The sequence below is a fragment of the Lethenteron reissneri genome, chromosome 54 (genome assembly GCF_015708825.2).
Source record: "Lethenteron reissneri isolate LAM-NWPU_2019-01 chromosome 54, ASM1570882v1, whole genome shotgun sequence".
In the NCBI taxonomy this organism is placed as follows: Eukaryota; Metazoa; Chordata; class Hyperoartia; order Petromyzontiformes; family Petromyzontidae; genus Lethenteron; species Lethenteron reissneri.
Window position 1 is genome coordinate 11,241,705 of NC_083832.1, and position 22,003 is coordinate 11,263,707.

At 51.7% G+C, this 22,003-nt stretch overlaps 1 protein-coding gene across 1 annotated transcript in view; it reads right to left on the minus strand.

Annotated features, from left to right (window-relative positions):
- The window catches only part of CERK (ceramide kinase), a 34,900-nt gene extending 13,302 nt beyond the window's left edge, over positions 1–21,598 (minus strand). The window contains exons 1-5 of the mRNA XM_061574088.1: positions 20,986–21,598; positions 2,837–2,956; positions 1,426–1,548; positions 438–566; positions 197–260 (exon numbers count right to left, since the gene is read on the minus strand). Of these exons, the coding sequence (XP_061430072.1) occupies positions 197–260; positions 438–566; positions 1,426–1,548; positions 2,837–2,956; positions 20,986–21,142 (593 nt within the window). The 5' untranslated portion in view covers positions 21,143–21,598. The remainder of the gene's footprint in view (positions 1–196; positions 261–437; positions 567–1,425; positions 1,549–2,836; positions 2,957–20,985) is intronic.
- Positions 21,599–22,003: the final 405 nt, after the last annotated feature.

The window sequence follows — 22,003 nt, forward strand, 5'->3', positions numbered from 1 at the left end:
TTGACACACTCATATGAGGTCGAGTCGACCTAGCGGAGGCCCAGGAGAGGCTCAGATAATCGTCGCAGGTGTTGGTGGCCGTGAGCAGGAATTGAACTCGGGTCTCTGCCGGGTTAGTAGCCCAGCGAGCAAATCGCTTCGCCACCGCTCCCCAAAACACAAACACACACGCGCACGCACAAGCGCACGCTCATACCCATTGTAACTGCTGAGGTCTTCTGCGAGCAGGAAATCTCGGGCGTGGTTGGCTCTCTCCGTCACTACGCGGCAAGGACAACGAGAGAAGGGATCCACCGTTTAGTGACACGCGGGAGACCCTCCTCCTCCTCCGGCGGCGTTCGCCGCTCGCGAGCACTGCGGTGCCGATGGGCCCGGTCGAGACCGACCCGACCCCGCGGCGTGAACCCTGCCCCCCCCCCCCCCTCTCTCTCGCTCACCGATGACGTGCGCGTATATGGACGCGAGCTCAAGCAGTGGCTGCACGCGCTGCCGGTAGATCTTCTCGCCCTCTCGGCGGCCGCCAAACGGGTTTACGAAGACGAGCAGCCTCTCCGGACGCTCCACTTCTGCAGGGCGCGGGAGGGGGGGGGGCGGCGGGCGGGCAGGGGGGGGAAATCGGAGGGGGTCGAATCAAAGAACATTTAAATATTTGCTTTTTGTATAAAATATGTCAAAAAGATGCTTCCGGTCTTTACCAAACCCACAGTGGGTCCCACCGGCCGCAACCTCGACGCAGGGTGGGGAGGCCCCAGCCGGCAGTGGACTGAGGAATGGCTGCGCGTGCACTGTGCACCGCCCATCCTGGGTGCGCTGCCACGCAGCTTCGGCAGGGCCTAATCCCGGCCGGGTCGCCTACGGCTGTGGCTCCTCTCGTCGTTACGCGTCACCTGCTCCGGTCTCGCGGCGACCCCGGAAAATATTTGGTGGGGTTGGTGGGAGGGGGGGGGGGGGGAGATGCCCATGGCACATCCGTCGCCCGCCATCGACCGCGTTCTGGTGGCGTGACTGTCGCGTGTTGATCGTGTGTCGGTTGCACGGCCATGACTCGTCAGTCACACGTGGGGTGGGGACAACGGCGGCGGTGGTGGCGGGGGAGCAGTGGCGCAGCGGTTAGCGCACTGCGCGACAAACCCGGGGACTCAAGTTCGATTGCCGCTCACGGCCAACATCGGTGACGATTATTTGAACCGGCCCTGGGCCTCCCCTAGGTCGAATCGGCCTCAAATGAGTACCTGGTGTGTAAACATCGTCACTGGGGAGACAAAGGCGGCCGGGCGTGGTGTTGGCCACCCACCCCCTCGCGTGTCGTGCCGGCCTTCATAGGTGCCCGTTAACTGCACTTGCCCCAAAAGTCTGCTAAGGCTATACAGGGGATCTTTATTTTATCTTTGTCTTTGTGCGGTGCCCTTCGTGGTGGCCACTTGCCTTGGCCCGTCAGCTGTTTGCGCACCGCCTGCACCCAGCGGGCGGCCACGTCCGCGTGCTCCGTGGAGAAGGTCACGTCGCTCACCGCCCACTTCTGACGAGACTCACGGCGCACGAAGTACACTGGGGGGCGGCGAGGGGGGGGGGTCAGAAACAAAACCTGAGTGGCCATGGTATGCGGGATTGGTACAAACCCCGGCACGGACTGGAGCTCAATTCACCGCTCACGGCCACCAGCACCGGTGACGATTATTCGAGCCAGCCCTGGGCCTACCCTACGTCGGCTCAGCATCACAAGGAGAACCTGGTGCGGTGGTGCTGGCCACCCACCCCCTCGTGTGCCGTGCCGGCCTTCATAGTTGCTACTCGCTAACAGCACTTGCCCCACCTGTCTGTCAAGGCTAAAAGGATGATCTTTGTCTTTTGCGTGTGGGTTTGTGCCTGCCTGCATGAGTGTGTTTGTCGAGGTACCTGTAATGTGTGCATGCCTGCGTGCACACAAGTGTAAACTTGATTTGGATGTGTACATAACCTTGTGTGTATGTGTGCCTTTGCTCAAGTTTCAAGATTTGTTTAACCAGGTGGGTCCTCAAGAGACCAGGGTAAGCCTCATTTGCAAGTCGCCTCATTTGCAAGTGTCACCAAAATGACAACAGCAAAACGAATGAACTAAAGTGCATAGTAACGTCCGGGTTAAATTGTGCAGGTACAATGGCAATGTTCAGCTTTAACCCTTCGCCACCCGGCAGAGCCAATCAAATCAGGTTGTCACGTGATGGGCAAATATGCCAAATTTATTTAGTCTTTTTTAGCCAAACCAGAGTAATATAAAAAAAAAACAAGAAAACTTGTGACAAGTCTAAATGACATTTCGCTGGCGATCACATTCAGAATCCCCAGGCTGTTTTAGCAGCAGCAGCAGCTCACGTGTCGCGTGATTAATCTTCCTGATCCAGGTTCACAAAGGTGCCGTGCGGTGACGTCATCAGCACAACAATCGTGCCCGTGATCCACTTGAGTAATTAGTTGATTGTTGATTGGTTGTGATTGGCAGGTGACCTTGGTGTGAAAAGGCGAATCTGTTTAGCGGTTGGTGAAAAGAGTCTATCCTAAATCATTATTTTAAGGTGGGTTGTGTTAGGAATTTGTGTTCGGAAGTTGTGTTGGAAAGTTTTAGTGCTTTTGCGATTGTAGTTTTAGCGGTGAAGCACGGCAATGCAGCAATCAGAAATCGGTGCAAAGTCAGGCGTATCAACGCGGCACATCTAAGACATTTCACAAAGTCGCGCAAATAAACTTGCACCAGCTGCCTCGCCGCAGGTTAACTTACAGATGAAGAGGTAACACGGACAACCGGAAACTTTAAACGGACTATCAGGGCGGACAGCATTACGGCTGTCCACACGCGTACCCGTGAACGCGTGCAGGTCGGGGCGGGGTCGCGACCTCTGCCACTGCGCCGGCGCTTGCTCCACGGGCCAAACGGCGAGCACCTCCGACAGCAGCGCCACCTTCCAGGGGGGGCAGCCTCCTGCGTGAGCAGACGGGAACCCCACAACCCACGGTTAGCATCAACGACAAGAGACAGAGTACCCCCCCCCTCTCCCCCGCACGCAACCTCCTGAAGCCGATAACAAACTGTTGGGGGCAAGCACTGTTAGCGAGCGCCTCCCTTTGTTCAAGCCCCGATGCCTGTGTGTGTACGTGCGTTGAACTTCGTTCGCACCGTACGTAGCCAACCGTGCTAATCGGAGGCGCGGGAATGTTAGCCGTGGCCGGGAATCGAACTCGGGCGTGCAGGTTTAGAGAGCAGTGCGCTATCCTCAGCTGGCATTGCTTTCCAATGCTGCCGGAAAGGCCCAGACTAGAGGCAGCCCTCGAGAGCCCCTCGAGGGGGTGTTTTTGGCCTAGTCTTCCATGCCGGCCAGAAGTCTTGGGAAGGTGGTGGGAGTACCCACACTTTACTCCACCACGCACAACCTGCCGATTTGAACACGGTGGCGTACATCCGTGTATGCTGCTGGGTGCAATTGCGCGTCTTCATATCAGGAAGTATTTATAACCTCTAAGCAAAGGCAGACACGAATACCTCTTTTTTGACAACCGGTGCAAAACGCGACCTAAATTTAGAAGTTGCTTCAGTTTTGATAAATATGCTCTTTGCAATCTGGCATTACCTGTGCAGAGCTTCAAGGCAAAGATCTCCTGGTGTGCAATGGGTTTACTGCGAGTAAACCAAACAAACCAAACAATCTCCGAGCCCCTCTGCACTGGAATCAACTGCCCTTGCACGTCAAAACATCAAACTCGCTCACGACCTTCCGCTCAGCTCTTAAAACCCACTCGTTCTCTCTTGTCCACTCTTCCTTCTCCCCTCGTTGTCCTCCCCACTCGTACCAACGCCGCCTTCCCTGTGCCCAGCTCCCCCTGGTCACCCATCATCAATCCACTCATCTCATTTCCATCTCTGTTTATTCCACGCATCGTCACCACCACCACCACCTCATTTTACACGTATCCCATCCACTCATCTCGTTTCATCTCGCCAACCATCTTGTACCTTAGTTAGTTCACTGTACAGCGCCTTGGTTGAGGCGCTGTATAAATGTATGACATGACGTACCTCAACCCCTTATCAGCGCCTACCTTATTACAGACCAATTCAGACCTGATTGGTTACCCCGTGCCCCTTATACATCTCAACGTTCATGCTACAAAGTCCCATCACAAGGGAGAAACACAAACAAATAGACACAAACATTGTTTTGCCCGCATTAAAACGGCTGTACGCCGTATGGACCCTGCACAAGAATACGGGTAAACCGTGTGGGTTAACAGGTTTGATATGATATATACGATATGAACACGTTGTTGTTATGCTGCTGCAACTGCTGCGTTGGCCGTGGTCCACCTACAATTAGCGTTGTTGGCTACGTACGGTGAAAAAGAAGTTCAACGTACATACACATGGAAACAATAACTCAACACGTTCATCAATACCATGGTGGGGCACTAACAGGAAACGTATCTAATAGGTGACGCTTTGGGCAATGCAGAGAGACAGAGGCATCTCTGGTGGGTGCCACGGTAACCAACTGTTCACTACCTCGCCTGATATACAGGAGGTCGTGGGTTCGATTCCGGGTGGAGTTTTATCCGGGTCCTCCAGTTTTTCCCTCCACATTTAGAATCAACATTCGTTTAGAGTGTTTGGCTGCAATAAATTTCCACATGCTGATAAGCCACTTCGTTGAACTTTTCTTTATGACCAGGTCGCTTCTGAAAAATAGCTGTGTAGTTCAGTGGGCCTTACCTGGTCAAATAAAACAAAATACTAACATCTGGAGACTGCAACATACTCTATATACACCGCAAGGCCCCCGATAGAAATGACATTTTACAAAAAATATGTGCAGATGCACCGTCTTAAATTGGCACATGAACGGTGACTCATTGGTAGAAATATAGTAACAAACAACCCCTTCCTTGGCCTAACAAACCAAACTTCGAATAAACCACGTAAGCCAATGCAAATGTGTAACTTCCTGGCTCAAGGGGCAGCCAATGCAGAAGAGCGCTTCCCAAAGCCGTGGTCTGCGCAACTGTGCCGCCTTCGCATTAAAAAAAAACTGCTGACTGGGCAGAAGCCGTCAAACTCGCTACACTTGAATCCCCGGTTTAGCCAAAGCCAGGTGGAGTGCGGAGATCAACATTTGGAAGAAAATATGTGGCACGACAACAATTTATACAAGGGTGTGTGGGACAGGCAATTGATTATAGTACTGAAATAGATTTTAATAATAAGCCTCATACACACCCAGAGGCATTAGACCACGCCTCATTCCATGCTTCCTAATGCACTCTTTTGTTCCATTCTCTTTTGCCTGTGCCAGTGGCTTCTGGTCCATCCGTCGTAGCACACGGGGGGGGGGGGGGCAGCATCGATTCAAGGAGGCAAACACCCACAAGTACAAAATCATCATCTTTATATAGACTGGAGGAATCCGTTCGGCTGCGTTTGCTACTTTTTCACAGATGTCAAGTAGGTCCAATTTGGATAAGCAACGATGAAATTGGACCCCCTTCATCCATCGCGAGATGAATTGTTATACGTGAAGGATGGCTCAGGCTCGGGGAGGCCTTCATCCAGCAGCAGGTTCATCCTGCTGATGACGAAACATTTCCACGACAGCTGCTGACAAATTGTTCGCCACTTTATTGACCGCGGAGGAAATATGGGCCGAGTTAACAACCCGTCAAAGGCCTTGTGACCTTGTGACCTTCTGATTGCTAGCCGAGCACTCTGACCACAGCGCCACCAACAGCGGCCGTCCCACCCAGATCCTCTCACCCACCGTGGTAATGTGGAATCTCCACCACCGATGCAGTGCCATTGTTGGAGACGACTGCCCCCCCCGATTCCAAATCGAGGAAAGAGACACTTCTCAGGATTCGCAAGTATGGGGGGCACTTGCGTCCACACCTCAACAACTCAAAGCGCCTGGCATCACATTGCATCACATGGCATCACGTTGCATCTCAACTCTTTCTACGTCCTGCTGCAGCCGAGCCAAGGGGATCCCACCCCACCCAGTGGCAGCTGTCCCTACATGGCACAAGGCGCATGCAGAACCGGCTTGCGAACGGGCCTTGGTCTGCCAGTAGGTGGCGATGCTGCTACGTGGTTTCTACAAATTAAGTAATTGGAGGGACATTTTTCAAACGTTTGACCTTTGAAGATGTTTTTTTTTTTTAAACCTTATCTGCTGCAAACGTCACAACGTCCATCCATCAGCCCGGCACTCCAAATAAAACAAGAAACCCACCAAACCCTAACAAGCTGTGTACTTTCAAATCGAAATTTAAAACTCATTTCTTTAGAACTGTTTTTTGTGTTTAGTTTGTTGTCCTTCCCCCGCACTTCCGATTAGCACGGTTGGCTACGTACGGTGCGGAAGAATCTTGACATACATAAGTACATACGTACATACTAGGTTATGACAATCCATTCTAGATTTGAAGTTTTCGTGATTGCAAGGATCCATACTCTTGGTTCTTTCGGTAAAGTCACGAGGCGCTCTCCCTCGCTCCTTATCCCCCCCACCCCCTCCGTTTCCCACCACCACCCCCCCCCCTCTTTGACTTATATAGCCTCCTGGCATATCTCCCACTTTAGTATACATTGTCTTGCTGTGGTGTTCACACCTGATGATGATTGCTTGTGTTGCAATCGAAACGTCGTGATTTTTTTTTATCTTTGATCAATATAATTTATTATTTTCTTTACCTACGTGACTTTACCGAAAGAACCAAGAGTATGACAATCCAATTCCGCATCGTTGCTCTGTTGTCACCACGCCGCAGTGGGTGGAGAGGCGAGAAAACCGTGTCACAAAGTCACACGGACGACCTTCGCCAATGCCGGGAGGGGGGGGGGCGGCGGGGGGGGGGTGCACGGACACAAAGGTGTGGTCGTGGCACCGCGCGCTGGTGTCTGCGCGGGGGACATTTTGTCCCTCAAGTTGTCGATGGAAAGGCCGACGCGCACCGTGCTTTGTGTCCCGTTTACGTCTCACCCTGCACCCCCCCCCCCCCGCTGCGTGATTGCATAATGTCACGCCACGCCAGGCGATGTTCCCCTCCGTCCAAGCCAGGTGGTCACGCGACGGGAAAAACTCGAGTGCCGCAATTCTCGCGGAGAGGGTGGCCCAGGACAGACGTCGTCGCAGAAGAACAGCTTCCATGGGTTTGTTCTCTTACTCTGAGGCCATACCTCCATATGGCCCCCCTGTCGTGGGGTGTTTTTTCGTGGCATGCAAAAGAAACCAACATTTCCGGAGCTGTTCAGAAACCTATGCTTAAATTGAGTGAGAACCAAAAATTTGACAAGTATTTTTGGTTTTGTTTGTGCAGTCATTGGTGACCGGGCTGAGACCATCCACTCACTGCACTTGATCACCTGGGTTCGATAATGGCCGGGCAACTGCCTGGATTGGAACCCAGGGTGTTAGCCGTGGCGCTGACTCGGCACTCCGACATCGGAGCCGTGCGGGACCCCCTCGCCGAACCTGACCACCGTCGGAAACGCAGCTCCAGCGGTGGGTAGCACTGGGGAGGGGGGATCCATGTGTGGTGCTGGCCACGCCATTCCAATGTTTGGGGCGCCGCGGTGGCGAGATGTTAACTACCTCGCTTGGTATGCAGGAGGTCGTGGGTTCGATCCCAACCCATACGCCTGCTGTATATTTGGAGTTTGTGTGTTCTCCCCGTGGTCACATGGATTTTTCTCCAGGTCCTCTGGTTTTCCCCTCCACATTCAGAAACACGCGTTTAGTGTATTTGGCTGCTATAAATATCCACGTGATGAGCCACTTCGTTGAGCTATCATTTGTGGCCAGGTCGCTTCTGAAAAAGAGCCGCATAGCTCAGTGGGCACAACCTGATCAAATAAAACACTGTTTAGTTTAAACAGTTCATAGTTGAGTTTGCACTTATTTTGTGTGCAGTGGGAAGACGATGATTGTTCACACAATGCACTACAATCTCAGCGACTTTGGTTTGAATACTGGTCAAAAACGTTCACCACCTGCACTAAACCTCATCTGAACATGAACCTGCCATGTACACCCCCCCACCTCCCACCAAGACCTACCTAGGTCACTGAAGTCGTAAATGAGCGCTATCTCATATGGCCGGTGACTGGGGAGACAGACAAGGCTGGGCGAGCTCGACGTTGGACCCAGCCGCGTAGCACCTGTGCCGTGCTGCCTCCAACAGGTGCTCGCTAACACGGCTTGACCCCGTCAGGTCCAGATAAGAACAGCGGCACCTGTGTCTGCGTGGGGAGAGGATGCTGGTTAACGCTGCTACCCCGGCTACCCAAGCCCGTAGTTTGTAGGGGCGCAGAGAAAGATCAGTAACCACTTGGGAATTGTTTAAGTTGCCTTCGATGGGGTGGGGGTTAAAACTTACTATGCGGGGGCACTGCTACTAATAATAGTGGTGCACTGTGTAGGACCTCGCCAGAGTTACCGACCGGGCATTACCATCAGGAGGACACGCTTTATCCACCGCTGGCCTATCATCATCACCATCACGTGCCCCAATACTGCAATACTGGATAACCATGCGACTGTGGCGGCAGGCCGTAAGGATAAGCGCGGTGCTGTGCTGAACTTTGTAGAAAAGATTAATTCCGTACAGGACCTGTATTCTGACAAAGGTTTACTTTCGGCAGCCTTGCGATTCATTTCCGCCGACTAACCACTTCTGCATTCAAAGTCCACACCGTGCCGGTACAAGAGCCGGTACAATCTTCATTGTATAGCGAGTCGCCAGAGCTAATGATAATACATTTACCCGTTTAACCTTAATAGACTGTTGGAGCAAGCACTGTTAGCAAGTAGTAGGACCTATGAAGGCCAGCACTGCACACAAGGGGGTGAGTGGTCAACACCACGCCCGGCCGCCTTTGTCTCCTGAGTAGCAATGTTTACACACTGCACCAGGTACTAATTGAGGCTGAGTCAACCTAGGGGAGGCCCAGGACCGGTTCAGATAATCGTCACGGTTGTTGGTTGCGGTGATGGGGAATTGAACTCGGGTCGCTGGGTTCAAAGCGCAGTGTGAATTTTCAAAGTTGGCAATTTTGGACCGTGAGGCCTGCACACAAGTGGGCTGCCCTGTTCGAATAACGCCTCGTGACCCTTAACGTCCACTGTGCAGCTGATGATGATGTGTGTTGTACAGTTAATGCACCCACGGCAAATCATCAGGGAGGCCTGACAGATGCAAACCGCGAACCTCTGATGCAAACCGCAAGCGGTGAACGTGCTACCAGTTAGACCGTGTCACTGCCCTAATGGTGGCTATCCCTTGCTGATGATTCCCAGCAAGGATGAAACTGGTATGCGGTTGTCTTGCTGCTAAAAAATAAGCTAATAGCTCAGTGGGCTTTACCCGGTAAGATAACAAAATTTTGTTTTATTCATATACAGTATATATTTTAAGTCATTTGTTTACCTTTCCTATACTTTGCACTCCTGTGTTGTGTTTTATAGTTTTTTTGTTTTAACGTTCTAACCCGCTCCTACTGGACATCTGTGAAAATAAGCATTAGAGCTCATCGGATTCCTCCAATGTAAATAAAGATTCTGATTGATTCTGAAAAAACGTGGTCACAATTTTGACTCTTGTTGAGTTGGCAGTCTAAAACGAGGCTCTGCTACAGCATACAAGCGGCGTGGCGGTGTCACGTGGCGGTGCAAGGCATGATGGGGGAGACCGATCCCTACAAGTAACAAATCGCACATCTTTTTTGCCGTCAATAAAGCACATTTTCCCGCGCAGCTTGACTCTGCGACGAGAGTTAAGTCACTGAAGGTCACCACGGGAGCAGGACAGCAATTGCTCAAGTCACGTTCGAGAAGGACGCCAATCTGCGCCCCCCCCCAACCGGTTGTGACCTCGCTGCAGGCCGGCGGACTCCCGATCGAGCCGGTCACCTGTGCAGTCGGCGACCCTTTTTAGTGGGCCCCTTAAAGGGGCGCACCCCCCCCCCCTCCCCCCGGCTGCGGAGAGGTAATTTTTTCCCGTGGCCGTGCCGCACGCAGCGCCGTGACGAGCTGTCGTGCCAAACAAACGTGAGGCCGGCCGCGGGCCAACAGAGGATGCATCGGAGAGGGCCCTCCTCTTGAGAGATGTCGGTATCACTTCTGACTCCCTCCCTCACTCCCCCGTAGCCTCAAACGTGCCTTCATTATTCCGACTAAAAATTCCCCCGTTGCTGCTCCACGTTTATGCGATACCCTTGGCCGCTCATCTACAGCTTGGTTCCGTCCCTTCACTCCCCCTCTTTATTTAACTCCGAGGCAAAAAAACAAACGATGCCGACTGGCATCCCGTACCTCACGTCACCGTCAACACCGTCAACATCAACGCTTACTTGCACAGGTGTGCGTAACTTTCATCTGCCGCGTTTTGGGCTCTCACATTATGTGTCGGTTTTTGTTTGTTCATGCGTCTCGTTTGCGACCAGTCATATACCGCGTTTGCGAGTTCTGCAATATTCCTTAATGACCGCTGTACTCGTTCCTCTGCAATGCTGAAAGTTGTTGTGTGGTTGCTGCTGTGCGTAAAATAGCCCCCCCACCCCCCCTGGGGCAACTGGCTAAATGGGGTCATCCATCCAATAAATCAAATGTGATTTTATATTTTTGGGCACCTTTGACCATAACTTAAAAATACGGTAAAACGAGAAAAAATTAAGATTGATATGGCAGGAGCGTGCAAGGCATGAGGAATGGGTGGCCACCATCGAGGGTAGACGTACCGGTTAGGGGAGGGGAGATGGTCACGATAGAGGGGTTCGTAGGGGATAGGGGAGCGTGGGGGAGGTGAGACCACGATAGAGGGGTGCGGAGGGGTTAGGGAAGGGGAGGGAAGAGATGGGAGGGTGGGGGGAGGGGAAGATAATGGGCAGTGGAGACGAGGCGAGGCTTCAAGAGAGATCCAGGAGGAGGAGGGAGGGGACTGCTTAAAATAAACTGAAACTCTTCTTCTTGAAGAGGCGACCGGGAAGACAACACTGGGGGACGGCAAGGTCGGTGACTCCAGTTGATGGTCAGCAAATCTCATTCCTCCCAAGTCAAAAGTCGATGGGCCACTTTCATCGTTTTATAAACCTTACGAAAAACGCTAAACACGGCGGCAACGTTGCGCGAGGCTGACATCGCGTCGTAAACACCGACATCACATCGCGGACGAAATTCCATCAGGGCCACCACCCTGGGCTCGAACCGCTGCACCTCCTGTGCGTCGTAGCAACGCGCATGGCTTGAAGCTCGCGTAAAACTCGTGCACGCGGTTGCCAATCCACCAGAATTGCTCATCTCGTCTCACGGACACACACCTGCCAACCCCTTATCTGTACCTACCTCATTTTACAGACCAATTCAGACATTATTAGTCACCCCGTGCTTTTATAAATCTCAACGTTCATCCTACAAAGTGCCATCACAAAGGAGAAATACAAACAAATAGACACAAACATTGTTTTGCTCGTATTGAAACGGCTGTACGCCGTATGGACCTGAAAACTCAACTTCCCTGCACAAGAATACGGGGTAGTAAATCGTACGGGTGACAGGTCGGGTGACAAATTACGGCTGTCAGGAAAAACGGGAAAAAATTGTGCGGTGGGCGGAGGTGTTGGCGTCGTCGTCAGGTGCCGCTGTGCGTGTTGTGACGTCGGCGGGGTGGAGAAAGAGGCGGGACTTGGCTCCACAGGCTCTGTGACGTTGTTGTCTGCCCCCCCACCCCTCAACCCCCCCCCCCCCCCCACCGCCGGTCGTGACATCTCAAACAACCGGATTTTAATCAAGGGAAAGGCATCTGGAGCATTTGCCCCCTCCTCACCCCCCCTCACCTGTCCCCTCCACGCCCCGACAAAGACCTCCGTGTAGCCCCAGTCGACCTTCGGGGCGAGCGCTGTTGGCGAGTAGCACCGTCGACAAAGGCCGGCACGGCGCACGAGGGGGTGGGTGGCCAGCACCACGTCCGGCCGCCTTTGTCTCCCCAGCGGCAATGTTTACACACCGCACCGGGTACTCATTTGAGGCCGAGTCCACCTAGGAGAGGCCCAGAACCGGTTCAAATAATCGTCACCGGTGTTGGTGGCCGTGAGCGGGAATGGAACTGGGGTCGCCGGGTTCGCAGCGCAGCGCTCACCACTACACCACCGCCTCCCCTACGCCAGTGCGGATTGCGAGCGGGGTTATTTGACCGCAAGGTGTTGGGCAGTGCGGGTCGGTGACGGAGGGTGGGGAGAGCCCACGGTGACAGGACAAGAATAGATTTGTGGTTTGTTTCACGTGCTCAACGTTGCACGTCCAGGCACTTATTATCCAGGCTCAACCCTGTGCGCGTTTACGTGAAATTTGGCCAACGCACGCATGGCTGTTACCCCGTCGGGTTTGTAGCGTAAGTAACCCGGGCTACGCGTTCCAGACTGCCAATATGAGCCCGAAGCTTTTGTGTTAATGAGTAGAGGCAGTCAGTTAAAGGTCACAGCGAAGGAGTGCCCTGCCTGGTATCATCATCGGCGAGTGCAGCATCAACTCCCGAACCTTGCAACGCGTCACTTGCAGCGATGACGTCAGTGGACCGCCCGCCCCCCCTGATCACGCGCGTCTAAACCACGTCTTGCTCAAATCAGACAAGTCATTTCAACTTACAATGCATCGCCGCGCAAAACAAAAATTCGCTCGCTCTCCAAGAGAGGGAATGCCTCAAGAGGCGCGAGGAGGAGCCACAGATAAGTGGGAACGCTCGCCAGGCGGGTGAGCTGGAGACACTTTCTGCCCAAGCTCTGCGGTCCTCTGTGTATATGTACGTGGAACATCTTTCGCACCGTACGCAGCCAACCGTGCTAATCGGGAGGTCCAACATGAAAGTGTTAAGATGTTTTCAGCCAACGACCGAGGGAAACCAGAGCACCTGGAACAAATCCATGCGTGCGAGGGGACAACACTCTATCCCATGCAGGCGGAAACACATGGAGTCTACAGGGTGGTAGTCCATATGTATTGTGACCCCCCCCCCCCCCCCAATTAATTGACCCCTACCATTTTTTTCTCATTTGCATATTTCTTTATGTTTTAAAGAAACCTTAAAAAATAAAAACATTTGTAGATAATTAAATGGGGGCGGGGGGGGGGATATGGGCGTCTCGACGCTCACGGGAAGGGAGTTTTTCGCAACAGCCGCGGTGTGTGCGGTGATCCACCATCCCTCACTGCTGCTGCCTCCACAGGGCTGGATTACAGGCAGCCGCGTGCAGCAGCGTAGCCACCACCACCACTGCTGCTGCCCGACGTTAAGCTACCGCCTCAAGCCTCGGTACACCTTGACAAGATGGAGAGAACGCCATCGTTGTAGATGGGGCAATCTCGTCGGGTGGTTAGTGGGTTAATGACAATAATTTTAGCGCGTAAAACTACCGCGTGGCCCCAATTCACAATCGTCACACTGACATGGTCGTGAAAAACCGGCGTTTAGAATCTTCACGTCTGTATCACGAGCCGTGCGTGTGCGCAGGCGAGTGCGTGTGCATGCGCCACAGATTTTATTAGTATCAACAAGTGATAATGCCTCCACTATGTCCTTCCCCCCCACCTCCGTTTAGCACGGTTGGCTACGTACGGCGCGAATGAAGTTCAACACACGTACATAGATCGACTCGGCCTCAAATGACTACCGAGTACGGTGTGTAAACATCGCCGCTGGGGAGACAAAGGCGGTCGGACGTGGTGCTGGCCACCCACCCCCTCGTGTGCCGTGCCGGCCTTCATAGGTGCTACTCGCTCACAGCACTTGCCCCAAAAAGTCTGTTGAGACTATACGGGTGATCTTTATTTTTGCACTTTGAGTGTGTGCAAACAAAGGTTCTAATCCGTGTCTTTCTCTGCAGCTTGTTTATTGTCGGTGGGATTTCCCCCACCGAGATTAAATTCAAACCGAACCCACAACCCCAAGGGGCAAAAGGAAGCCCCCTCCCTGCGCTCCGCAATGCGTTCCAGCCACCTCTGTCTCTCCCAGCATGGCATTCACGTGACAATGGAACCTACAACAATACGCGCAAGCAGTGGCACGCCACCGGTTAGACCTGCAGACAGCTGAAGCATTCAAGCGCTGTGCAAATGAGCAAACACCGCTGCTTCAAAAAGCGTGCCCCCTAAAAATAACCTGAGCAATCCACAAAGAGAAGCCATCATGCACTGTCGGTTGGCTTCCAGAGAGTATACTTATAGCAAGGGTTCATGTAATCAGTCTCAATAAACAAAAGCACGGAATGTGTTTGAGAGTGATTTCCCAAGGTCTTTGTAAATTTTACTTACGGGGGCTGTTTTTATCGTGCACGACTGGATGATAGGCCTACCTATGTCGTGGGGGGGATGTTTGGCCACATTTCACCACGCCGCTTCAGTGCGGCCTGGTGAACGTTGGTTTAAGTATCACTCGCCACTGATGTTAGCCGTGGCTGGGGAAAACGAAGTAAACCTCGCCGGGTTTGCAGCACAGTGAGCCAACCGCTGCACCACCGCTCCACCCAAGAATGTAATACAACTTCTTGGTTCTTTCGGTAAAGTCACGCAGAAGGAAATAATAAAATAATACAAATAAAACATACTAAAATAATTCTCACCTGAAGACGGCTACTTGCGTTGTGGCCGAAACGTCGTGAGAATTATTTTATTATGTTTTATTTTTATTATTTTATTATTTCCTTCTACGTGACATTACCGAAAGAACCAAGAAGATGAATCCCTGCAGTCACGAAAGCTTTAAATCGAAATTTAATACAAGTTTCAAATTACAAAGGCATCTCCAGACGCTGTAAAAGGCAGAAAATCCAAATAGTAAACTTCAATATAAACAACAACAAGAACAACATGTCCTGACGCCTACCACAGAAGCAAAGCGATTCCACAAACAGCTCGGGGCCGCCAATGGAAATGAGCAGCAACTCACCCCCCCCCCCGCCCCCCCATGCTAGCGGCGTGAGCAGAGACCCCGCGAGCTGCCTATTGTCATTGCTTAGTGCATCACTCCTCAAGGCGGCGTCTTCAAGTTTGAATGACAATTGTCCTTTATTTGCTCAGGAAGAACCTTGCTGTGTCTTGAGACCCACTATTAAAAGGGTGCCGCATTATGGGATGTTTGGCCTGAACACTGATTCAGGAATGTGTGTGGTCAGCCTCATGGGGCCGTAAGCCATAAGAATTTAAGTTGTTGGTCGTAAGCTCCAAACCCCTGCTTTATGGGTTGGCACAGATTGGAATGGAACCTGTGATAAACTGAAAATAACCATTAGCGTCGTTGTAGAGAATATAAGTAACAAGATAAATAATCAGACTATGCGTTCTTCATATATGCATCTCTTTTTAGACGATCAATCAGCCGCATGGCGTACTGGGAGGGCATCATTTCAGCAGCATTGATTTAAGACAAACAAACGCTGGATGGGAATTCGATGTACGGTTGAATACACGATGACGCGATGTGGTGTGGGTCCAAAACCAAAATAAGACCTCATCCAATATCTGCACAGGGCCCATTAATCTCACTTAGTGGACAAGCTTGCAAGTTTGTAACTGAAAGCCCAAGAATGTTAAATTCACTGCCTAAAAAACATTGCCTTATCAGTGTGTGTGTGTAGGAAGCGATCAATTAATGCATTTAAGGAATTACAGGAGGCACGTGGAACCTGGAAGGCTGCCTTTGTCATTCCGACTGCACTCTAAGTGTGTACGGTTGATCAGGGCACTTTGTTTAAATCGTATTCAATGTTTAATCTCCCAGTAACAGAGCACCTCCCATCTAGATTAAACAGTGGGTAAGGCCCCCTGGAGGTCAAATCTTCTGCAAGGTCAACATGCCGCGTAATCTAAATAAACTGACAATAAAAAATAAATGTACAGCCCCTTGCCAATCCACTGCTGGATGAAGGCCACCCCATGCCCATGTTGGTTTTTGTGTGGGGGGGGTGGGTTGTGTGATCGTAAATGTGACACACGTTCGTCAATAATACTGTCTTAAAAGGAACAAAAAACATATAATTATACACCAAACTGGTCAATGTGAGTTGGTGAAGAGGGGGGGGGGCGTAGGGACCCAGGACCAGTTCAGATACCACTTGCCACTGCTGCGAGCCGTGGCTGGGAATTGGGACTCGAGTGGCTGGGAATTGAACTTGAGTGGCCAGGTTCTGTGCAACAAACGAACCACTGCACACCGCGCACTCCACCCAGATGGCTGAGCGCGTTACCGGCAATGAAACGTGGAGTGCCCCGTCAACAATAAACATGCGGAGATTCCATTACGACCTTTGCTTGGCAAACACACGCGTGACGGGCGCACGCTTGAACGGTCTCCATGGATGGGTTTATGGCCTACTTGCCGCTGGTTTGTGAAGTCACTATTCTCTCTGTTATCCTTTTCTGTGTGAAAAAAAGATCTGTCGAGGCCAATTTAAAACACCAACTTAAACAAGGCAGCCCAGTAAAGCCTGTTTAGATAATGGAGACGGGGGGGGGGGGCAATTCCACCAAATGAAGAAGCGGTTTTTGAGTTGGTGGCTCTTTCAGCCATGGACAATGCTATTGGAATCCTACTGACTCCAAGTGCGCCTTAGTCTGCCTAATTGAGATCTGGTTACTTTTATATGACGCACACATTAACATTATAGAAATATAAAAGGTAAAATGTAATTTTCGGCCATTGCTATGCCATGTACCGGATGGCTACGTACGGTGCTAAAAAAAGTTCAACATACATTCAGCTTGAGATAGTCACCCTAACAACTTCGTAGCTCAACCGGCTCTGCCAGTTCTCAATAAATTCGTCTGTCTAAGAAAGGTGAAATATAAAAAAAGAACCATAGAAAGTCACACCCTGGAAAGCACAATCCAAGTAGTCACAGTGCTTTACAGAACTAAACGGCGAGGTCTCATTGGCAGTGGTGCACACGCACAACACTCAACACACTCGCAAAATAAGGTGTACACCAGGTGACGTTTCGGGCAATGGTCCTTCTTCACAGCACACGAATGGTGTCCCCATTGGATGCACACTGATGACAACACAATGGCCAGAATTGTACACAACATCGCCGTGGAGCGTTATGGGTAAAAACAAATACAGAGCCAGAACTCTCTCTAGATCCTGTGTCTCCAAATGTAAATCGACATGCAGTAAGTTGTAGTCCATCAGCCTTCTTGAATTTCCGGGACGATATTATCGAGCAATGTTTGTTTACATTAGCGAGAAAACTCTGGATCAGTTTCCACTTTCCAGCGTCTCATGAGCTGAGTGAGGCTTGTTAATCAAACGCTGATAGAGTACCAAATTGTTATTGGCAACAGCACTCCAAATAAAATATGAGAACCCAGTTTATTAACACAAAGAGGCAATGCCGTACACAAACTCATGATTTATTTCACAGTCAAACGTGATGGTGAGATTGGGTGAATGTCCGTGACTTTTTAACGCGCGAATCGCTCGATATTAAAATCAATTATTTGGTGATGCTGCTGCTACGCAGGACTGTACAGAGGACAATCAACAACAACAAAACTAACCAGCAACACACACGCGCGCGTTCTCGGCACGCCAGTGATGTCACTCACCGCACATCAAAGTCGTTCGATTACACACAAGTGTCTGGGGGACCGCGGGGCCTTTTCCGAGTCTCATGACGACAAACAGAGACGAAGCCAACCCCCCCCCCCCCCCCCCATGTCGTCTTAACGGCTGTGAGATGTTAGCGAGCACCTACTGGACATCTGTGGGGGAAAGAGCTTCATAGCTCATGGGATTCCTCCAGTAAACATTCAGATTCTGAGCGAGTACCTATGAATGCCGGCACGGTGCACGAGGTGGTGGGTGGTCAACCACACCACGCCCGACCGCCTTTATCTCCTTAGTGGCGATGTTTACACAATGAACCAGGTACTAATTTGAGGCTGAGTCGACCTAGGGGAGGGCCAGGACCGGTTCGGATAATCGTCACGGGTGTTGGTGGCCGTGAGCGGGATACGAACTCGTTTTACCGGGTTCATAGCGCAGCGTAGCGCTCACCGCTACACCACCGCTCATTAAGACAAACTCCTCTAAACAGATACACACACAGTGGTGTGTGAATATTCTCTCGCACTAACTCGGGTCTCATCCCGGCGAGCCTTTGAGACTACTATCTGCATCGAGACTTGGATCTCAAGTTTGTGTTTTGGATGTTACTCATTAACTCTGCTCACTCTTTCAAAAGACCGTATATTGGTGAAGGTAGTATATTTAGCCATTGATAATGGTACTGACAATAAACACGATTGGGAGGCGATGTTAACACAGTTTGTACTAGCGCTGCGTTGGGAAGAGCACTGGGCAAACAGCTCGTTCGAGTTAATCTTGATTTGAAGCTTTCGTGACTGCAAGAATCCAAGAAATTTGTCTTGCTGCGGTGTTCCCACCTGATGATGATTGCTTGTGTTGCAATCGAAACGTCGTGATTTATTTTATACCTACGTGACTTTACCGAAAGAACCAGAGAGTATAGCTCGTTCGAGACGCACAAATCATCCGCACACCTCCTCCTCCCTGCCTTTGACATTCCTCCAATAATTTGTGGCCCGGTCGCTTCTAATAAAACAGCTAAAAAAGACAACCTCAGAGCGCAGTGAGATTTACTTGGTAAGATAAAAACAATATAGTTTACTTTTATTTGTATATATATTTTCTGAAAGTGATTTGTGTACACTTCCTAGACTTTGCACTCCTATCGTGTTTTATTGTTTATTGTTGTAACGTTCTGACCTGCCCCTACTGGACATCTGTGATTAAGAGCTTTATAGCTTATCAGATTCCTCCAGTATAAATACATCGTCTGATTCCTCCTCTAAGACACTGGTAGAACCATCAACTCACCCAGTCAGTCAGTCACCCACCCACCACTCGTTCAACCATCAACTCACTCACCCAGTCACCCACCCACCACTGGTTCAACCATCAACTCACTCACCCAGTCAGTCACCCACCCACCACTGGTTCAACCATCAACTCACTCACTCACCCAGTCAGTCACCCACCCACCACTGGTTCAACCATCAACTCACTCACTCACCCAGTCAGTCACCCAAAGTGATTTGTGTACACTTCCTAGACTTTGCACTCCTATCGTGTTTTATTGTTTATTGTTGTAACGTTCTGACATGCCCCTACTGGACATCTGTGATTAAGAGCTTTATAGCTTATCAGATTCATCCAGTATAAATACATCGTCTGATTCCTCCTCTAAGACACTGGTAGAACCATCAACTCACCCAGTCAGTCAGTCACCCACCCACCACTCGTTCAACCATCAACTCACTCACTCACCCAGTCACCCACCCACCACTGGTTCAACCATCAACTCACTCACCCAGTCAGTCAGTCACCCACCCACCACTGGTTCAACCATCAACTCACTCACCCAGTCAGTCACCCACCCACCACTGGTTCAACCATCAACTCACTCACTCACCCAGTCAGTCACCCACCCACCACTGGTTCAACCATCAACTCACTCACTCGCCCAGTCAGTCACCCACCCACCACTGGTTCAACCATCAACTCACTCACTCACCCAGTCAGTCAGTCACCCACCCCTGGTTCAACCATAAACTCACTCACCCAGTCAGTCAGTCAGTCACCCACCCACCACTGGTTCAACCATCAACTCACTCACCCAGTCGCCCACCCACCACTGGTTCAACCATCAACTCACTCACCCAGTCAGTCAGTCACCCACCCACCCCTGGTTCAACCATTAACTCACTCACTCACCCAGTCAGTCACCCACCCACCACTGGTTCAACCATCAACTCACTCACTCACCCAGTCAGTCACCCACCCACCACTGGTTCAACCATCAACTCACTCACTCACCCAGTCAGTCACCCACCCCTAGTTCAACCATCAACTCACTCACTCACCCAGTCAGTCACCCACCCCTGGTTCAGAACATCACCAGGGCCGATGCGCGCATCTCCTTCACGAATGGAAATCTAAAGACACAACCCAGTGGCGCTATTGTGGCCATGCAAACCGAACTGTGGACCGCGCAGTAAACCCACTGTAACCTGCGCTCCTTCAACCGAGGAGGAGGAAGAGCGAAACTCCACGAACTCTCAACTCTTTCCCTGCATGCCCCCCTCTCTATCTCTCTCTCGCTTAGTGGCGAGCAGACCTCGACATTCGCATCGAGCTGCTGAATATATTTGCAAAACGCACGAACAAAAATGCTGCATCAGTCGGTGAGATGTGTCAGTCGGCCAGATTAGCTCAAGTTTCAGACCAGATGACAACTACACAGTTATTCGGGAACTGCTGATGGTTGTGTTTGTTGTCGCATGCTGATGTTTGACATACGTCTGTGTGTTGTTGTTAGAAACTCGTGATTTTACAGCCGGCATTATTATTCTGTGGTGATTATGCTGACGATGCCGGGGTTTTACGCGTCTTTCACATATTAGAATACGATCATAGGTAGCACTAACATCGCAAGCAGCACAATAACAACTTTAAAACCTTCATGCAGCTTCCTGAATCAAAGCAAGCAGCAGCAGCAGCAGACACAATCTCATTTCGAGATGTACTATGCTGAACTTCTTTCGCACCGTACGTTAGCCAACCGTGCTAATCGGAGGTGCGAGGGTGGGAAGGACAAGAAAAACTGGTCACAATCCCCATGGGCGCACAGAGGTCGTTTGCAAGGATGTCTCAATTGACACGTAACACAGCAAACACGTCGTGTATGCTGGACTTCTTTCGCACCGTACGTTAGCAAACCGTGCGGGGGGGGGGGACAACACACGAAACACAACAGGGCTGTTAAGAGAACAGTTCTAACAAAGTGTTTGCTGTGTGAGTGAATTGAATGTGACATCTCCAATGTGCAGCAGCACTGAGTCAATGACACTGGATCACTGGCGTCTGTGGGGGGGGGGGGCATGTCCAGGCGCTCACCTCGCCGAGCCTTGGGGCCACTGCTGCTGCTGCTGGTGGTGGTTGTTGTGGTTGTTGTTGTTGGCCTCCAGGAGATGCGGTCGCTGGCCAGGAGGACCTCACACGTCTTGCGCTTCACACGCAGCTCGGAGCCGAGCAGGCAGTCGCCCCCCTCCATCGTGTCGCCTCCAGGTGGATTGCCCGGCGGCTGTTGCTGTCTCCTCTCGCTGTCTGTCCGTCCGCCTCCAACTCGTGAGCTTGGCGATGGAGGAGCCCCTTGGACCTTGCCTGACGGGCCCGTGCTATGGAGAGCCGTGCCTCAAGACGCCACCGAAGACCTCGTCAATCCCTGCCTCTTGGAGCATATTCGTCACCTCAAGCGCACGGTGCACAGAGTACCGAAACGCTGCTCTCGATTAGAGTGACCGCCCCCGACTCTTCTCAATCGGTGGACTCCTTTTCACAAGGACGCTCTTGTCAAAGTGGACATTCCCAATTCCCCCCCACCACCACCACCACGGTGCCCCTGCCCCTGACTCTCTCTGGCCCTCACCGACTGCCCAATCTGACTACGAGACGGTGGTCACGGTGGAGATTGCGGACGCACCACCATCAACCACCACCACCACAGCCGCCGCTGTTGCTGCTGCTGCTGCTGACTGCGAGTGGACGGAGCCACAACGCGGAAGAGGGAGGGGGCACTGAGATGACCGCCACCCTCGTGGATTCGCGTGGTCTCAGTGAGTGGGCGTGGTCTGATGGGTGGGCGTGGTCTGATGGTGGGCGTGGCCTGATGGGTGGGCGTGGCCTGATGGGTGGGCGTGGCCTGATGGGTGGGCGTGGCTTCTCGGAATAAACGTGGCCTCAATGAGCGAGCGTTGCCTCGCGGGGGTGGGCGTGGCCTAGCGGATGGGCGTGGCCTCTCGGAACAAACGTGGCCTCAGTGAGCGGGCGTGACCTAGTGATGACGGGCGTGGCCTCAAGGAGTAGGCGTGGCCTGGTGCGGTGGGCGTGGCATCAAGGAGTAGGCGTGGCCTGG